The sequence below is a fragment of the Podarcis gaigeae genome (genome assembly GCF_964106915.1).
Source record: "Podarcis gaigeae genome assembly, chromosome: 2".
NCBI lineage: Eukaryota > Metazoa > Chordata > Lepidosauria > Squamata > Lacertidae > Podarcis > Podarcis gaigeae.
Window position 1 is genome coordinate 90038230 of NC_139679.1, and position 20704 is coordinate 90058933.

At 41.2% G+C, this 20704-nt stretch overlaps 1 protein-coding gene across 2 annotated transcripts in view; it reads right to left on the reverse strand.

Moving 5' to 3' along the window:
- Positions 1-20704, reverse strand: part of IFT122 (intraflagellar transport 122) — a 69488-nt gene that overhangs the window by 6161 nt on the left and 42623 nt on the right. For both annotated transcript variants that reach the window (XM_083723250.1, XM_083723251.1), the window contains 11 exons: positions 18303-18464; positions 14617-14783; positions 13596-13767; positions 12652-12754; positions 10430-10570; positions 8184-8281; positions 7746-7846; positions 6065-6230; positions 3584-3695; positions 3105-3233; positions 1581-1660 (listed from right to left, as the gene is read on the reverse strand). In XM_083723250.1, coding sequence (XP_083579376.1) covers positions 1581-1660; positions 3105-3233; positions 3584-3695; positions 6065-6230; positions 7746-7846; positions 8184-8281; positions 10430-10570; positions 12652-12754; positions 13596-13767; positions 14617-14783; positions 18303-18464 — 1431 coding nt within the window. The remainder of the gene's footprint in view (positions 1-1580; positions 1661-3104; positions 3234-3583; positions 3696-6064; positions 6231-7745; positions 7847-8183; positions 8282-10429; positions 10571-12651; positions 12755-13595; positions 13768-14616; positions 14784-18302; positions 18465-20704) is intronic.

Sequence of the window (20704 nt, forward strand, 5' to 3'; positions counted from 1 at the left end):
CCTCTTGCAACACAGTGCTGGAAAGCACTGAATCATAGAATTGTAGAGTTGGAAGGGAACCCAGGGTCATCTAGTCTAACCCCCTGCAATGAAGGAATCTCAACTAGATCACACATGACAGATGGCCATTCAACCTCTGCTTAAAAATCCCCCAATGCAAGAGAGTCTACAACCTCCTGAAGGAGTCAGTTCCACTGTCAAACAGCTCTTACTGCCAAAGTTATTAAATATTTTTGTATCTTTATTTTATATCTTATTATGATTTATGTGGAAATTGTTCAGTTTGGTTGTGTACTCTTTGATATTATATTTATTGTTTATGACTGCTTTTGTTAGGTCTGTAATTATGTATTTTTTCATGCTGTAAGCTGCCCGTTTCTTTAACAAACAGTAATGAACGTTTGCCTGCAGGGTGTCCAGCTGCCTCTGTAGCCTTTCACTGAAGTTCACCTCTCCAAATTTTAAAGGGAAAAAAATGGGGTAGGTATTTGTAAAATAAATCAATAACCTAAAGTGATTGAGTTTTTTTTTAAAAAAAAAACCAACAACAACAAACAGGAATGAAATGTGTAGAGGCATATTGGATGTACAGTGGTACCTCGGGTTAAGTACTTAATTCGTTCCGGAGGTCCGTTCTTAACCTGAAACTGTTCTTTACCCGAAGCACTACTTTAGCTAATGAGGCCTCCAGCTGCCGCCGCGCTGCCAGAGCACGATTTCTGTTCTCATCCTGAAGCAAAGTTCTTAACCCGAGGTACTATTACTGGGTTAGCAGAGTCTGTAACCTGAAGCGTCTGTAACCTGAAGAGTCTGTAACCCGAGGTACCACTGTATCTCCTTGAACATGGCAATCCTATTGAGGCTTCCTGGGTAGGAGGGAGGACAATTCAGGGCAGAAGAAATGGCAAATTCCTCAGCTCTGCTGGGCTTGTGCGCATGTGTGCACTTTCTTCTTCTTTGCTGGGCTCTTAAATAAAATAAAATAAAACCTGAAATAACTGTGCCAACTCTTGGCCTGACATAGGTTTTCTCCCCATTCCAGGTGCATGGTCAGAGAGTAAGTGGGTGCTGGATCTCTGATCTGCTCCTGGCATGCTTCTGGGGTGCTTCCTTTTTCCCCTTACCTCACTCAGCTACAGCAGCGGGCCTTGCCAGCAGCCCACCAGGGAAACCTCTAGCTGTGAACCTTCCTGTGAGACCATGGAGAGAAAGGATTGCCATATCCAGTGGCCTCCCAGCCACCCTTCTTGGGGACTCAGGGTGGCTCCTTCAATGAATTTTCAGGAGTCTTCTTGCAATTTTGGCCATTTGACTCAAATAAGCAATTCTCAGCTGGGTCTTACGCTCCAACAGTTGGGGGATTAAGAAATAAAGCAGTCAGACAAGTCAAGGGAAGGCTGTATCTGGTGGAGTAAGGTAGAGAAGGTTTATGGGAAATTACAAAATATTTATAGATGGAATGAAGATGTGACACGAAGAGAACATTTGCTGGTAGGAAATCCATACTAGGTGCTTTTTCGCAACACAAAGCAAAGCAAAAAACAAAGGTGAAGGGATTTGCAGGAAAGACATTTTCTAACCTCAAAGCTCAGTTTTGCTGTAAATGGGTCATCCTCTTCGATCTCATCTGCTTTGAAAAGAAGTCTCATTGTCTGCACATCTAGGAATATTTGTTAGGGAAGAATTACACACAAGTAGGGAGTGCAAAGGGAGAGCACCTGTGTGGTGTTCAGATTTCTATTCCCCGCATTTCCAATGGTGAAAAACTCATACATTATGATAGAAACCCTGGTTTACAATCAAAACTGCATGTAAGTCTTGATCAGGATGCAGAAGGCTTGCCTCACCATGTTTGAGAGCAGCAGATTATGGAAAACAAACACACACAAGTTATTCCATAGTTAGTCCTTTGAACAAGGATGCTTAATAGGCTAACTCTCAACCTTTCTCCCAACATGCATTCAAAGTGTTAGTCTCATTATTTCCCATTCCCACTTTTCTTCTGTATAGTGCTGCACACAGCATCCTGCCTCAACATGGATCTCAATCTCTCTGGCTTCGTGTCTTTATACTGCAGCCAGTAGAATGAGACTCCAAAAGCGAATGGCCCGTTAAAATGGCAAGTTTTGGCAATGCTATCAATAATGGTGGAGTTCAAAGAGTGGAGTTCTTGTCTTCCTTGGCTGGAGGCTGGAGGATTGAAAAATAAAAAAGTAGTTTCTTTAAAGTCTGTTAGGGAAACAATTATTTTAAGTCCTAACAGTTTGATGTGATTGTTCAAACAAAAAGGATTTAAAATATATTAAAACTGCACAGTGGGGTTTTTTCCCTGTTGTGGGGGCTGGATAAGCTCAGCCCAGCGAAGGGATGGAAACTTCTCCAATGTAACAGATGTTAATCTAGGACTGCAGCAGAGCACTGATACTCATTTATCTTAACCTTTATCTGTGCATGTAAACCTGAACACTGCATTGCATGCTAAACAACTGAGTATCAGAGGTGAAAACACTGTAGCTAAAAATATATTTTTAAAGAAGTGCATGAGGTTGGGGAGAGAGAAGGAAGCTGGAAGCAGGAAGGGAAACTAAGGATTTGTACTGTTCTATTGTAGTACAGTAATGTGTAAACCCTAATAAACCATGTGGATATTTTATAAAATAAAATAAAAATTACAGTGTTACTATATAGTTGTTCCAAACAAAACCTGGTGAAGCACAAATGAATAAATATACAGGCTCCAAGCTACTTTGGTTGTTTTGCTGCTGCAGTGAGCTAAGCTTTGGTTTGGCTTAGTGTGTCATCTGAACTTGGACTCACATTTCGCTCTCTCTCCGCAAATCACAACCTGTAAACCAAAGGACAATCCTTGGTTACAGCTTGTGGTTTGTCTGAAGAGAGTTAATCTATGACTTGAGGTTCAGAAAGCATGCTAAGCCAAACCATGGTTTAGCTCAGCAAAGTACAAAGGCTAAATGACCAAGGAAGACCAAAGTGGCCACAATCTCCTCTCTGGAAGCCCACTATGCTCTTTTATGCTAAGACATGGTTTAGCTTAGTGTTACATGTGAAAAAGGGAAGTGACGTTTTCAAGAGTGAAAGGATACCATCACTCATCTGTTCTTGCCATTTATTGTCTCTTTTGTTGAGTCTCGGCACTTCCAGATCTATCAAAGCAACAGCTTCTTCATCAGTGATCCCCTCCTCTAAATAGAACTCAACCAGGTGTAAGACATCTGAAAAGGACAGAGATGAAAGCGAGACTTAGAAAATCCACAATGCCTGCTGTAGCCATTCAAGAGATAGACATTGTTGTTACACACACACACACACACACACACACACACAACCTGTTAGTAATGAGATTCATATACTTGGAAACCCACCTGAGGAAGAACACACACACAGACACACACACAGAGAGAGAGAGAGAGAGAGAGAGAGAGAGAGAGAGAGAGAGAGAAACACAGTAGAAACAGGCATTGCACTGCCAGATACTCCTGTAAGAATGCAGAATCACAACAATTTTAGACTCCACAGATATCAGACATATTTTATCCAGGAGAGCGGTAATATTTCAACGCACCATAAGAAGCAGCAGCGAAGACAAAGGGTTGCCTACAGTTAATACAGACGTTCCCCAGGTTGTTCAGCAATGGGTTGTGGGTGGAACACCTGTAACACAGAGGCACAAGCTCCTGCAAAGAAGCACACAGAGGTTACTGCAAGCAAAAGAGCACAGCTGAACATGTTGGGCAGAATCGTAAGAACAGTGGGGAGCCAGTCTGAGAATTCCTAATAACCCCTTCCCTAGCACCTCCTTATGCCCCCACCCGCTCAAAAGATCTGCTTCAGAAAAATCAGGCGGCCTTCCAATGCAACCTCAAAAAGAAGGAACTGGGTTGAAGAGGGGGAAATCCCCAAAGCCTGATGCTGGTGAGGAAGAACTTAGATGCACCTGCAGAATTCTAGATTCCAGCTACTGAATCTGACCAGTTATCACTACAGTTACAGTATATATTTATTTTCACATCGAGCCAGCTACCTTTTAAAAATAACCAAAATGAGTACATATATTGAAAGGTTCAGAATGGAAACATATATCCTTAATCCTAAAATGACATCTTAAATTAAAAATATATCCCATGGATTCTGCAAAACATGCTCAGACTCTGGTGAACTTTCAGAGGAGAAAAATTTCCAGAGCAGACAGCAACTACTAACAAGGCTATAAGCATGTGTCATCATGTTTCTTGTTTGATGTGCTGAAGAGACCATTAAGAACCATCCTTGGTAGATAGCAGCAATCAAGACAGAATAAAGAAGAAGAGTTCATCTTTAATACAGAGGGCCCAGGTTGTTCACGCCAAGCTTAGCTGAGTTTCAGTATAGTTGAGAGACACCTTTGGCAGGAAAACAGCTAAGGGAGTTACAACAAAGTGCAAAATCTCATGTCTGATATAAAGCACCTAAGTAAAGTGAAATTATTCACCTTCTCTCCAAAAGCAGAAAAAGGCAGACACACACACCCTTTTTTAAAACCACAAAATATCAGTGAGTAATGGAACTGAATGTCTCACAATGTGTCGGGATTTAGAAAGCAATCTAGGGATAGCAAAAGTGGTGCCTTCCAGATGTTGCTGCACTTACAACTCCCATCATCCCGCTGACCAGGCTGGCGGAGGTTAACTGAAGCTGGTGTCCAACAACATCTGGATGGCAGCACATTTGCTACCACGGCATGAGCACAAGGAGACAGATCAATCTATTAATGGCTACTAGCCACATTCAGCTGTAAAATATTGTATGCATCTGACTGTGTGTGAACCTGAAGCAGTCTGCCTATACAATGTTGGCAGCCAAAAAACGAGGCTATATGAACCACATGAGAATTCTCATTTTCTTAAGTTTCTTTACACCAAAAAAAAAAGGGGGGGGGAGTACAGAACCAAACATAAAATAGTGAAATTGGGGCCTTTAAACTTTCATAAATATTCTTCCAGTGTATGACTGCTTGAGTCATTAGATATTCTATTTTCAAACGTTGCAGCGTCCTATGCAACACACAACTCATTGCCAGAAAGATGTGAACAAAGGTTACTGAAACAGGTTTTTTGGCTCAGAGTCTTGATGAAACATGGGACCTTTGATTCATTCACTTCATGTCCTTTTAAATTGCACAATTACTTCAGGCAGCTATATGGATCTCCAGGGCCTTATTGTGTTTATATTATTTCAGGTGGCCAGATGGAGTGCATTTTTTCCTGTTCATTTAAGGTTAAGCATTTGCACCATACAATTTATTTTGATTTGCACACCCCTTTAGATAGAATTTTATAGAACATTGGCAAGACTCAGACAATGACTAAAAAGAGGAAGGCAAGCTTTTAAAAACGTGATTTACAAAGAGTAACGAGTCCCAAGTGCTGGAAAAGGGGGGAGCCTGACAAATGGGGTAGGCCCAAACATAAGAGACCAACTGTGAACAGTCCCAGAGAGAAGAAAGGAACTAAATGCTTATGGGAATACATGAAAACAGAGCCCCTTAGACTGCAACCTGGGAGTAAGCCCCACTAAACTCAATGAACTTACTTCTGACTAAACATGATTGCACTGTTAGATAGACACTGTTCTCTTCCATTTGGAGCTCTTTTAGGTGTTTTATTCTTGAACCACTTTTATCTGCTTTTATATGTCTATACTGTATCGTTGTTACCCACCCAGGGAACTTATGCTGAAGGGCCGGCAAGATTATAAATAATATCGCAAATAAAATAAGTAAGGTGAAGCATGCCACAGAGTGGTGGGAATAAGCAGCGCAACAGTATCAGCCAGGATAGCATGTGGGGATTAAGTTGGTGAGGCAGTTTCTTGAAAGACATACATTTGAACATACAAGGCACCTATCTTCATTTTAATAAGGAGACGACATATAACATTGTATTTTTTCTGCAGAAGCAGTGCATTTACTCACAATGCCTCTCAGATTATGCGCGTGTGCCAGTGTGGTCTCTTGTGTCATGTCAAATATGTGGGGAAATGGGGAAAATACAAAATGGGAACTTACTTCACTGTCATGAAAAGGCTTGGACCGGATTGTCAGGCTTCCCAACTCAATTGATTTCTGAAATCTAGCTGGGATCTGCAGCCCCTGCAACTTGTCATAGGCATGACGAGCCAATTTATAAGCCCCCAGAGCTTTGCTCTGCTTTGCCAGGGCAAATAACGTATTGCTGTAATCAAATTAAGGAACAAAACATACATATGGTAAGCAGGAAAAAAAAACCACATCATTGCTTTCAATCAGAGAAGCTATGTGCTTAAGCACAACCAAAGCCAGGGCTTGGAAGAGGCCTCCGCTGGAGAAGTCTGTTTACATAAGAATGTTTACATAAACAAAATGTGAAACAACTGCTAGATGGCTGAAGGGGATGGTGTTTTGAAAGAGAAATCCCATCAATATGAAGGGTGCTTCTTTGAAATTAGTGATGTTTGCACAGAGAAGAGGGGACACAGAGATGGCTTTTCTTAAAGAACCCCCTTTTTGGTTGTTGGTCAAAATGCCTCCACCTTGCAACATAAATTATTGCATGCAAAAGGAAGCCAGTAGAAAAGCATCACTACAGTCTGTTTTTCATACCAAGGTCCATTACAAAAAACAAGGGTGCTTCCTTCCAGATGAAAGGTGATTAGACAGCAAGTGGGGCCAAATCTGCTGTCTAGATAAACTAAATGCATTTGACAGGAATTAACAGGCCTCAATTCAAATATTTTCACTTAAACTGGGTTAACTGGACTTCACTGAACAGAAAAGAGCAAGACTGAAGGGGCAAGTTATGAGGAACCTCCTTCAAGAAACTAACCCACCCTAAAACCTTGGCCATCCTCTTATTGTAATGAAGCCTGTTTATCTTAGAAACTCAAAAATCCCAGGGAAAACACACCATGCAGCTTAAGCTTGAATTCAAGCTGATCATAAATGTGGTCTGTGGAGACCAGGACCAAGCTTCCAGAAAAGCAATTCTGGACAGAAACGAAGGAAGTTTCATATTTGGAGCCAGGCCAAAAGGAGGATTGTCAAGAGCCAGTCAGATCTATTTAGCTCAGCGCTCTCCAAGATTTCATATGAGAGTCTCTCCTAGACCTACCTGGAGATGCCAAGGATTGAACATGGATACTCTGTCACTAAGGCATGGCCCCTTCCCAAAGGAAGTGATAGGAAACAAGTTGTCCCACACATTCATCCATGGAGAGGTGGGAGGAAAAGCTCGGTTACATTCCAGATACTTGCCTGAACTTTGCATGCCTTGAACTAAACTGTATGGCCAGTCAAGAGACTCCTTATGGCAAGTGTAACGTATCTACAATCTTCACAGTGACAAACCCCAGAAAGGTAACCATGCTGGTCTGCTGCAGCAAACACAATGGTGAGTCGTGTGGCAACGTGAAGATCCAACTTCATCTGCCCAAGTGAAGGGCTAATTTTCTAAGCAACATGTCTGTACGGTTCACAGATGTTTCTAAAGCTATGCAGGAAGTGTTTTATGCTTTCAGGTGTTTAAAGAGGGTTGGAGGTTCAAACATCATACAGAGGATGGAATAGCAACCTATTGATATTCTGTGTAATGTAGCTCTGAGAGAGCAAGTATCACATAGATTTTTGCAGCACACCAGTAACAGACAACACCAATGAGCCTTCTGCTTGGCCTGTCAGCTCTTGAATTTGGATTTTGCCTTTTAAAGGATACACTTTAGAAATTCCCAAAGGTGTTTCCTTGGTCAAGCTATGAAGTAAAAACCGAGAGACATTAAAGAGTGTTTCAGGCAAGTAGTAATTGAAGGGTTCTTCCTGCAATGTTAAAAAAAAAATTAAAGGTTAAGCTAATAAAGAAATGCACAGAATTAAGCATTAGTTGATTGCTATCTTGCATCACACTGCTTTCCTTTATTCAGAAAGCAACAACACTTGAAGAATCCAAACAGATTAGATCTAATCTCAACTTTAAAGAAAGAGGCAACAAAGATAAGCTACTCAGGGGACAATCTTATACCAGCCTCTCCATGAGAGGATATGCTGGGTAAGACACAAGAGGCCTAAGAAACACATTGCATCAGTTAACAGTCTTTTGAATGGTTTCAAAGGACAAAGAGTGCACTAACTGTGAAGCTCCATGTGAAAATCTTACAGTGCATTTGTGGATGAAGTGATAGGCATGATAAAGTTCTGCCAAGTGCTGGAAGTGGTGAAACTTCTGTAACATTTCAGTCTTCTGCTGCTCGTTGTCTGAGGGAGGGAAAGGCAGCATCAATATAAAACCTCTGATCAGTTGCCAACCTGCAGTGAGAGACTTACTCAAGAAAGATCACAGACCCATCCTGCTTACTGCATTAACACCCCTAAGAGATTAGCACCACTGAGCAAGTGTGCCTCCAAGTATAGCTTATGTAGTTTGGTGAGCTTTATATGTCATTTTGGGCTTTAAAAGCAGGAAAATTAAGAAGACAAATGCATAGTTTTAACACAGCCAGGGGCCATAGCTAATAGCGGAGCACATTTCTAGCAACACCATCTGCAGAAGCTATAACTAAAGGAAATAACATTTTCCATGTTTACATTTAGACTGAACAAGCATTTTTGGAATAATTTACACAATATTATCGCCACTGCTGTACAGGTTTACTTGGACGGCAGTCCCATTGTGTTCCATAGGGCTTACTTCCATGTAAGTGTGCACAGGAAGGGCAGCGACTTTACTCAGTGAACAGTATTTAAGAGTACTGGCAAAATGATATCAATGTTTGTACAGTGTTGTTTAAAAAATTATAATGCCTGCTCCACCTTAATTTTGGGTCACACAAAGCTAGGGACAGACAGCATCTTACGGTAGTGGGAATAATGAATATGGAGCCAAAATCAGCTCTCAGACTGACATGTTCCTGGGCAAATTGCTCTTTCCTAGTGTAAACCCCACTCTGTGAAACAGGAACAATAAGCTGCCTGCTTTATAAGATCACTGTATGCATTAAAGAAATAGTTTAAGCTACTTTGTATGCAAAGGCTGCAATCCCTACAGTACTCAGCAGGAAACTCAGTGGGACCCATCCTCAGTGAAACATGTTTGAGATGCGTGTTGAGGCTGTGCTCCTCAGCACAGTTGTCTACACATTAAATCCCCCTAAGCAAAGGATTGCTAACAGTGAAGTGTAAAGATTCATAAATGGCTTCTGAAACCTCCTCTCTTCTCAGCATTTAGACTGAGAAACCTCTCCAGCAGCCCTAGTTTTGGAGCTTGCCCAATAGGGCCCTGGGCCCATGGCTCAGCTTCCCCAATGCTATTGCCAGAACAAGAATCACATTCTAGAAGAACAAATGAATGTCAACTTCTCTACCCTGTAAAAGCCTTTCACTTTTAAAGACCAGTAGCTCTGAACTTTAGCCTTCTGGCCACCCATTGAGCAGCATGCTAAGGAATGATGTACGGCAGATGTCATCAGCCACAGTGAGCTTTCCTAAATGAAGACCAAAACCCCAACCCAAAACTTGTCCCCATATTTTGTGCCTGGGATATTGGAAGGGAAAGCATATGGATGGGGAAAAGAATCAAGTCCACAAAAGCACCTCTCTTGACACCGACCTGTCAAGATGTTAAGATCTTTAAAGGTGGGGCCCTTCCTGCTGCTCTGATACCAAGGGACTGTACATTTAGCAGTAACATAGCACAGGGCCTTTTTGATGTTGGCACCTGAGTTGTGGAATACTCTCAGCTTGGAGATTCAGTTGACACCAACAGTAGTTTCTTTTTGGAAGCAACCCCAAATGATTATGTTTCCACAAGCATCTGCATGATATCAACCTATGGAAATTTTGCTGGAACTTTATTTTTTTAACAGGAACTTTAATCATATTCACACTATTGTATTTTCTGCTCTTGCTGTGTTTGTGATATGATCTAAACCCCACCCTGGGATCAGTAAAAAAAGGGAGGGCAGGAGACAAACATTTTAAATAAATGAACATTTTTCAAGGTTCCCAAAGGAGGAATACCAGAAGAAGAAGAAGCCTGTGGAAGAGCAGGACTGTCGACAAGCCCTCCACCTTGAAATGAATAAGTGGGCATAACCAACCCCATTCTGTTCATTCAATCAGACTGAGCTTGGGCTTCCCCTAGCAGATGTGTGTGCCTCCATGTTTTGAGAAACTGGAGTTACCTAGTTTCCTTAGAAGACAGAGCTTGAGCTAGAGTTAAGAATGAGGTTTCTCTTCTCAGCCATACATGAAAAGATAAGATCATAATATGTACAATATAACAAAATTCAAAAGTCTGGTACAACGCAATTCACAATGAGTTTTCAGTTAAGCCATCAGAGTTTGAGAGATGTTCTGCCTTTGGGAATGAACAGATTACATGTAAACTTGCTTGTATTTCCTTACCTTGAGCGATATCTAAACACTGCATGGACAGCATCCAGTAATAATATCCTGCATCATTGAATCGGCTTTCTACCACAGCGTTGCGAGTTAATTGTTCCAACACTTTTACGGCCTCGGTTTGCCTGCCAGCCTTGTGGAATGCTGCAAAGGGGGCCAAAATAAAGAAGATTTTACAAAGTGATTAAACCAATTAACTTGATTAAAATTAAGAACAGAGCCCACAACTAAACAAAGGAGCAGATGAAAGGGATTACACCCTAGTATTCTTCTCCATGTTTGTGGGGAAGTTAATGTAGCAGTAGATACTTCAAAAATGTACTTTGTGGCTTTTGTGGTGTCTTGGGCTTCTTTCATGTGCTTTGTGGGCACAATCCAGCAAGCACTGCTGCTGCACAACTCCCATTTATTTCAAGGTTGCCTTTTTATGGTTCCTGAAAAGACCCATTGAAACCAATGAGATGGTGCAGCAGCACTAAATGGGCTGAAAAGCAGTGAAGTGAGGAAAACTGTAACTGGGTGTTTATCTAGCTAAGGAGCCAATCAAATTTATTTGTGTCTCGATAGCTGCAAAATAATTCTGATCAAAAGAAAGCCTACACATAAGAGATTTAATTCACACTTTAGTTTTTGAGTTCAGTACAAACCCAAGTTAAAATGGCAAAAAAACCCATCAGCGGCAGTAATGACTAAGGAATTGCACATGTGCATTTAAGTGATCAATATTCCCTGCAATATATGTGAAAGCAGAGCCCTGATCCTTTCCTAACTGCTGCTTACTGTTCATTGCTGAGAAACCCTGTCACTTAAAACACAAACATCCACTTCCAAATCAACAAAGCCATATATGTATTTGCCATTTAAACTCGGGTCCTTGCACCCAAGTTCAAAATGTAAAGTGCAAATAAGCTCAAAATATAAAGAGTCACTAGCTGAAATTAAAACTTGGTCCAGATTCTACTCAGTAAATATATGCTTTACAAAAGCCCAAAACAGAAATGAGAATGAGCTTTGAGGGCTAATTCACACTTATGTTTTCTGTTAATGGTCTTGTTCCCATGTGCAACTTATACAACAGAACTGCTTATGAAAGGTAATACACAGAATTTGCTGCTCTACAAACTGCATTCTCATAGATTTTCATATCTGACTCATCACCGCCCTATGGCTAGAGAAGCAATCCAAATGTGTTCCACTGATATGCAAAGGACATGAAGGCTCATTATTATTATTGTTGTTCCTAAAGACTAGGTATGAATGTGCAAGACTGCCAAATGCTTTTCTAGCTCTCCTGAGAGCTGCTGCTATTCTAGTTATTCAGACTGGGATAATCCTTTCCCCAATACCAGTAAAGGTAAAGGTAAAGGGACCCCGGCCGTTAGGTCCAGTCGTGGACGACTCTGGGGTTGCGGTGCTCATCTCGCTTTATTGGCCGAGGGAGCCGGCGTACAGCTTCCGGGTCATGTGGCCAGCATGACTAAGCCACTTCTGGTGAACCAGAGTAGCGCACAGAAACACCGTTTACCTTCCTGCCGGAGCAGTACCCATTTATCTACTTGTATTTTGACATGCTTTCGAACTGCTAGGTTGGGCAGGAGCAGGGACCGAGCAACGGGAGTTCGCCCCATCACGGGGATTCGAAACGCCAACCTTCTGATCAGTAAGCCCTAGGCTCTGTGGTTTAGACCACAGCGCCATCCACGTCCCCCCAATACCAGTACATGCCTTAAAAAAAACCAACAGAATATATATGTGTCAAATTATTATCAAGGGCTGTTGGAGCAGAAAGTAAGTAGAAACACTAGATGTAGAATCTACTTTTTTGTCTGCTCTTTTTACTGAACTTATACTTTATTAAATTTGTTGCTGCTGTTAGTGACAAGAAGCTTACCCCAGTGTTTCCCAACCTTGTGCCTCCAGATGTTTTTGGCCTACAACTCCCATCATCCCTAGCTAGCAAGACCAGTGGTCAGGGATGATGGGAGTTGTAGGCCAAAAACATCTGGAGGCACAAGGTTGGGAAACACTGGCTTACCCAACAACTAAAGTAAGTATTGAGTAAGATCCATTTAAGAGTCTTCTTTGGCTTTTAATGCAAATTTTAGCATCACTTTCAAAGAGACAGTGCTTGAACCTTTGTTCCTGGGAACTTTCCCAAGGCATGTTGAGTGATATCAACATTTTAGTCAAACACACACATAGGCATACTTGCAATGCTGTCCTACCTTTTTGGGCTTCTTCAAATCTATCATTTTCTGCCAGCCACTGAGCGTAAGGAACATAGACCTCATCCTTAAATCCAGGGTGCTTTTCACACAAAGCAAATGCCTAAGTACCAGATAAAAATCATTCTTAACATGCTTGCTGAGAAACATAGCTGAACATAAATGATTTTCCAATTCAGAAATACATCTGAGGAACTGTTCCTGATGGCAAATAAACAATGAAATCAAAGTGAAGTAGTTTGCCACATGTGGGTCTTGGGTTTCAGACCTGGTTTGCATTACAGTCAAGAACTGGTGCCTTGTGACAGAAATTTATCAACAGCACGCCATTTCAATAAGTAATGCTTCCCCCAGACAATTGAAAATGAATTCTGTAATCCAACCTTCCCCATCCTGGTGCCCTCCAGACAGTTTGGGCTATGACTTCCATCATCTCTATCTGCCACTTGAATTCCTGGCCAATTCCTGAGTAAAAATGGGCTGCATAGATCCATTCAGATTTTGGTAAACTGCATTAGTTCAGTCATACCAGAAAATCCTAAGGGTGGCTTTGCAGTTCCACACAACAGGGAAATATGGCAAAAGGGTAGCAAGCTGTGCTAAGTGAATATCATCTCCCGCAAACCATTCTCTCTTCCCCTCTGTTGACCTCTTTTTCATGTGACAAAATGAGCCCCATGTGGCACAAAGATGTCACAGATCAGCATCTGAGGTAAATAGCTCACTGTAATTGAGGAATTCCTCAGGTGACAGGCTTCTCATGCAATTGGTTTATTTCTCCTCAAGTAGCAAGGTTACTCTGAAATGCATGATAGAACACTGGCATGCATGCAACTTAAGTTATTAAAAAAGGAGAAATTTTGTTTATGCAATTGAAAAGATTTAAGGACTAGAATATATCCAGGATGCAGATACCCAGAGGGTGATAAATGAGTTGTACTTACCTCATCCCACTGCTGAGTTTCCACATGGAGCTGTATCAAGGCCTTCAAGTCCCCAATCTTTGTATAGATTTCCGCTGCGTAGCCATGGTTAAATAGCTTTTTGAAATAGTAGGCACACTTTGTCAAAGGCTCGCGCTCAGCTTTATCCAGCTTCCGAGCAATATCAATCAATCTAGATGCAGAAGAAGAAGACCCATCAGTGGCTATAAAACTCTTAGTTCTTGCTACCTCTTGAAAACATATGCATGCAACTTGTTGTACAGAGTTCTAAGTATGAAGGCAAAGCACTTTTGTTTACATGCATAGACCGGAAAGTTCCTTGCCAAACTATAAACCTGCCTGTTCACCAGAAAGGACTCCTGGACTGTAAGCAAAAGCTTCCAGCTACAAAACTGCAACTTCTAGTGTGCATGGCACAGCCTTGCTACAGAGAATCCAGTCTGCAGCTTTGATGCAGACTCTGGAATCCTCTTAAAATCCTAAGAAATTCATATTTCATGCATGCTTTATCTTCAGCAGTGTTTTCTTAAGACTCTGAAACCAACATTCAACAAATCAGAGTAATTATAGATAACCTTGAAGAATGTCCTTATAATTGTTCTTGTAATTTTAATTTTTCATACCATGGTTTTGAATTCTTTTATCTGTTGCTACTCATTTGATATGCTCAGAGCCACTTGGAATGCAATTTTGTGTAAAAGCAGCCATACACAAAAGTACAAAGGAATGGATGAATGCTTTGAAAACAGGGTTGCTGAACATGTAAATCACACAGGCACCATAATCTTCAACTATCTTCAGTTACAGATTTGTACAACAACTAGCACAACTGAGCCCCTAAGTAATTCAGGGGCACTCTACATCTCTCACTAGGTACAGACCCCACTCCCACTATGCCAATATAGGAATTCCCTCCCTCAACACGTGCAACCCATAGAGTGAGCACAACCAGAAAAAATTGGCAATATTTCTGCTGAACAATGGCAACATATAGCTCTGAAAAAAACAAATCAAGACATACACATCAACCCAGCCCTGATCTCCGCTGATTTCTATGGCCTTCATGTGCTCGCCGGCAGTAATGTACATCTCCACAGCTGATTTGGGTTCATTGATGTTCTTGGCCCAGTCTGCTTGTTTTGTAATTAGCATCTTCGTATCTTTGGGATCTCCGGAGCCAAGGAATTCCTGAGTAAAGTGCAGGAGATGACAATCACGATGCTTCCTGTAGCATTCACTGTGCCAACTGCCCATTCCAAATACCCATTTCCCTACCAACTCACTTTTCAATATACTCTGGTAACTTAATTGCAGTTTACATCACATGGGGAGTAAAAAAAAAGAAGAAATTACTAAATCAACTGATTAGATTTAAGCATGACTGGTATTACAAAATACACAAGAACTCTCATAGTTTGAACACAGAGAAAACAGAATGTCTGCAGAAAATTCTCTGGAGGAAAAACCAATTAAATATCAGTTTTTGCCCGCTTTCCATGACTTGCCAAGAACAACATCTGTAAATAAAGTTAAGAGACAGGTGACAGTTTTCTCGAAACAGGTCACTCTTACAATTTAAGACGTCCTAAAGACAATGGATTCAATTATGAAATCTGGTCGAAAACCATAATGGCAAATTTGGCTTACTTAACAGCTCTTAAGGAAAGGATTAGCAAACATGTGAGACTAGAATGTGATAGTTGACCCAAACACTTCATTAATTGCAAAATTACTTTTTACTAGTGTTCTCCTACAAGTGGCTCAAGAGACAGAGTGCTGGATTTTGATGAGGAAGGTCTCTCAATCAAAGAGCCAGGAAACATGGTTTCCACACCTCATGCCTCTGATTCAGTTTTTGGCATCTCTGTGAAGGGGCAACCACCTGTGATTCTGTAAGTCACCATGAGCTTGTACTCTCTCTCCTAGGTTCTACATTTACAAAATGGCAACCAAAGAGGCCTAAATTGCTAGACTGTTTTGAAAACATGTATTACAAAGACCGTAAAGCACCTCTGGTTTTTAGAGAGATGTAACACATTTGACACAAACCCAGATGTTACTAAAATACTTATGGCACAGTAAAGGAAAAGTGCCTATGGCCGGGTACCTGTTGTGCTAGTTTAATGTTTGCTGTATGAGAAGGGCTGTGAATATGACACATATCTACCATACAGCCCTATCAGTTGATACCAGATGGCTACAACCTATTGGATTTGGGGGTGGAGGGAACAGAGAAACACAGAAAAGAAACTGATCAGTTAGGAGGCCACGAAAAATGACAGAAATCCTGTTGCTCGAAGCAGAGTAAGCACATACTTAGAATGGGACACAACTGTAACCAAGCCTGCAGGGAATCACATCGTGTTGGGTGAAATAGTGTCGTAAGTCATCCTGGCACATCCCTGCAGCAAACTGGTTTTAATGTAATGCAAGGGAATATATCCAGTTGCTAGATTGTACCACACTACAAGAACTCGGCAGAGATCAGACACTAAGTGGAATGAAGTAACCACTCTGAATTAGTGTGACTGGTATATAGCATCATTGCAGCGAATGTGAGCCCAGAACAGCATTTACGGAACATTAAATTCAATTCTGCTTAAGAACATCCTGCTGTTCTGTGGGGTCCAGTTAAAAATAAGAGCATTTTGTTTTATTTGACTGAGAAGAAGCTGAACCAAGAAATGAGAGAGACAGTGTTTGTTTTGTGTAATTGCGTTTTGTAGCTTAGATCACTGAAATAAATTAGAAGCAGAAAGTTCAGTTTCCTGAACTGCAATAAATTACTTGTGGGTTGACAGTAATGTGTGATTTGGTATACTGATAAGAAATCTAAGGTCCCATATGCACATGATCTCCAGAGCTGTCCCCACAGTATAGGATCCCCCCTCCCAACTACAAACTGTCCAGGGTCGTTTGAAACTATCAAGGCTCAAGAGACAGGCTCTGCAAATGTCTAGTAGCCTGAGGGTAGCAGGCAAAAAATAAGAATCTGCATACACTTTTAAAAAGCAATACTAGCAAACCAAAGTTCAACCACTGAATAAAATTGACTCAGTTTAGTTGCTCTTTTGTCCGTGAAGTTAACTTCATTACATGCAAATATGTGTAATGAAGCTCTGGCAGCTGTGTGATTTTTTTTTAAAAAAGGAAAAGCAGATTTCAAGAGGAGGGATTTGGAGTGAGGGAGAGACTGAGAGGATGGGGAAAGAGTTAAGTAATCCCTTATTGCTTCTTCATTCAGAGCTGCTATTTCTTTAACATTAAATAAACAGACTGAAAACCCAACTTTCAGGGCTTAATGTGTGTAATATGTCATTAGCCTCTATATGAAGCTCTGCTACCCTGAAAAGATTTCATTTTACTCTAAGCTGGTTCAGCATTGTGAAAATTCTTATTAGCATGATGACAAATTTCTACTCTATGAATTAGATTTCTGCTTCAGAGGAGTTTAAACACAAACCGATATTAAGACCTTGCAATTTTTAGTGTAACTTGCTAAAGAAAAGCAGTGTTGCTCAAACACTGACAATACCATCTGCATTTCAGATGACCTTTCCCCCCTACAGAAAAGAAATTTAGAAATATGTGCGCCAAGGCAAAGCTTATGTCCAGTAATGGATGGAGCAAGTCTGTAACGAGTGATTAATGAGACTATAAAGTGTACTGATTTTCAAGGTTTTTGATAAGAAAAATACCACAGAAGACGTTAAAAGTCTGCGACATAAAACTTATGAAAGTGCATGTAAAACTGTCACATTCTTCATATTGTGTACAACTTATTTCTACATGGGAATTTGATTTGCAGACGTATACAAAAACAACTTCAGGGGTCATTTACAGGATCAAAGGAATCAAAGATTATTTCAGAGGCTGTTAACTGGTATTGTGAAACTTGCTGACATACAATGGGAATCCCAGTTTTTAAGCCACATTCTTGCACAGTAATGCAGCACAATACCACCATGTAGGTTCCTAAGACTGTACAAAGAACCCTGTCGGGTCAAGTGAAAGGTCCACCTAGACCAGCTTCCTGTTCTCACAGGGACAAACTAGATGCCTACGGGAAGCCTGGAAGAAGAGTTTGGATTTGATATCCCGCTTTATCACTACCCTAAGGAGTCTCAAAGTGGCTAATAATCTCCTTTCCCTTCCTCCCCCACAACAAACACTCTGTGAGGTGAGTGGGGCTGAGAGACTTCAGAGAAGTGTGACTAGCCGAAGGTCACCCAGCAGCAGCATGTGGAGGAGCAGGGAAGCGAACCCGGTTCACCAGATTACGAGTCCATCACTCTTAACCACTACACCACACACTGGAAGCAGAACCTGAGTTCAATAGAACTCTCCCCACTTGAGATTCCCAGCAACTAGTATCCAGAGGGACACTGCCTGCAACACTGGAGGAGGCAGTACACAGCCATCTGGGCTAGCAGCCATTGACAGCTTTATCCTCCAAGAATGTCTCTAATCCATTTTTGAAACTGCCCAAATTGGTGGTCATCAATACATCCTGTGGGAGTGAATTCCATAGTTTAACTGTGCTGTGTGGGAAAGTTCCTGAGAGGTTAGTTACTTAGGTCAGTAATATTTACCAGGAGTTTCCAGAAAAGAAGAACCAAAGAAAATGCACACACCAAAAGGAAACTGCTTGATTCTTGGACACCAGAGGCCGTTTAAATAAACCCCCCATAAATCACATCCATGTACCTTTGCATAGTCAAACATGCGCAAGTCAGTGTACATATCAAGAGCCAGGTTTTCATGTCCACTTCTTTTGTACAGCTTGGCTGCTTCGTGGAACTTTCCTTGGTATGCATAAACATCGGCTAGAAACAAGTCATTGTTGCTCTCTCCTCGCTTCTTCCTCTCCTTAAAAAAATAATAATAAAGGACAGGAAATGTTTTAGCAAACATAATCAGGCAGGAAACAAGATTGGCTAGAGCCACTGAAAATATTAAGCCGTGATTCACAAAGCTTTTAAACTGGATTACTGATGCATAAACTGACTTAGCCCTGCTAACATCAATAGCACCATTAGTAAGCTTTCTATGTTGTCTCTCTACTGCCCTGCCCATTCAATAGTCCAGTAAAAAACAGAACACATCCCATTGTAAGATATAATTTAACTGAACATAAAAGTCAAGGCAGGCTCACACCTTAATGCAGTACCTAAGAAGAATATAAAATGAGCCTGTTAGATCAGGCTGATGGTCACGTAGTCTAGCATCCTGTTCCAACAGTAGCCTGTGGGAAGCTTGCAACCGGGACGTGAGCGCAACAGCCCACCTGAAATTCCCAGCAACTGGTATTCAAAGGCATAAGGTTTATGACACAACAGTAAAACACAACCATTGAGGCTACTAGTTGTTTATAGCATTGTCTTCTCTTAATTGTTGTAATCTTCTTTTAAAGCCATTCAAGTTGGTGCCCATCACTGCCTCCTGGAAGAGGGCTAACCATCATTTAACTATGGTCCGGGTAAAGAAGCATTTTATCTGTCTTGAAATTTCAAAGATGTTCTTAATGATATATTCCTATTATAATCCTATTTACCCCAAATTTCATTTCTAAAAATACTTTTAGTTCTCATAAAACTTGAAAATGAAATGTCTCCAAATAAATGAAACCTAAATTCATCACGTTTCTCATTCCTTATTATTTCTAATACAGGTTATATCATGAGGCTAGCTGCTAAGATGTGGATTTCGGGAATAATAATAATAATAATAATAATTTATTTGTACCCCGCCCATCAAACGTTAAAAACTTCCCTAAACAGGGCTGCCTTCAGATGTTTTCTAAAAGTCAGTAGTTGTTTATTTCCTTGACATCTGATGGGAGGGTGTTCCACAGGGCGGCCCACTACTGAGAAGGCCCTCTGCCTGGTTCCCGGTAACCTCACTACAGTGGTGCCCTGCAAGACGAATGCCTCGCAAAACGAAAAACGCGGAAGACGAAAGGGTTTTTCGGTTTTTGCGTCGCTTCGCAAGATGATTTCCCCTATGTGCTTGCTTCACAAGACGAAACGTCTTGCGAGTTCTTGCGAGTTTGTTTCCTTTTTCTTAAAGCCGCTAAGCCGTTAATAGCCGCTAAGCCGCTAAGCTGTTAATAGCCGCTAAGCCGCTAATAGCCGTGCTTCGCAAGACGAAGAGACTCCCGGAACGGATTAATTTCGTCTTGCGAGGCACCACTGTACTCGCAGGGAGGGAAACACCAGGATACTTAGTGACATCCAGCCAAGTCGTACTTGGAGGAGACCCATTGGAACCAATGGGCTCAAATTACTTAGGCAGTATTCAGTGGATGTACGCTGTGGATAACCAACCTTGAGTATCACCCACAGACTGATGGAAAGGCTAAAGACAAAAAAGCTAATGACAGCTCTTTTGCAAAAGAAACTTTTGTGCATCTCAGAATAAACATTTTGAAACATGTTCAAAGAACCGCAGTTTAGCACTATCATGTGTTTCGCCTCAAGATAGAATAATAATAAATTTATCACATACAATCAGTAGGCACATGCAGGTTTCCCAATGACAACCAAGATCTGAGAGGTGACATCAATTCTACATTGGCATGATATGTAGACAAACCCTATGCAACACATGTCAAACCTTGTTCCTACCAACGCTTACTGCAATGTTGCTCTTATCTACAGTCCAAGGCAAATGCATTTCAAAAGGATTAGGATTCCATGGATACATTGCAATATATCAGCACTTTCAGCATTAAAGATGGAAGAGTGTATTTGTGATGCTTAGTGTCTACCAACCAGACAAAAAAGGCTTATAAGGAAATGGCTGGAACCATCTAAAGCTCTTTCAGATAACAGTTCTGTCACATGAAGGACTGGATTGAAACTTACTCAAATGAAATCGTGCCAGTCATTGAGGCAAAGAATCAAACACAATGATTCATGATCAAAAATTCTTGAGGAACTCACCGGCAAAAAGCACAGTACAAAAGGCAGCTACATACTGAGCAAATCAGTACTGGAATGATCAGTACAGCAAAATACAAGTTGCTTTTATGCTTTTTTATTATGGCTACAGGAGGACTCTCAGCCCCATTCTCCCAAAGGCAGCAGAGAGCGAGTGGATCTCCAAGA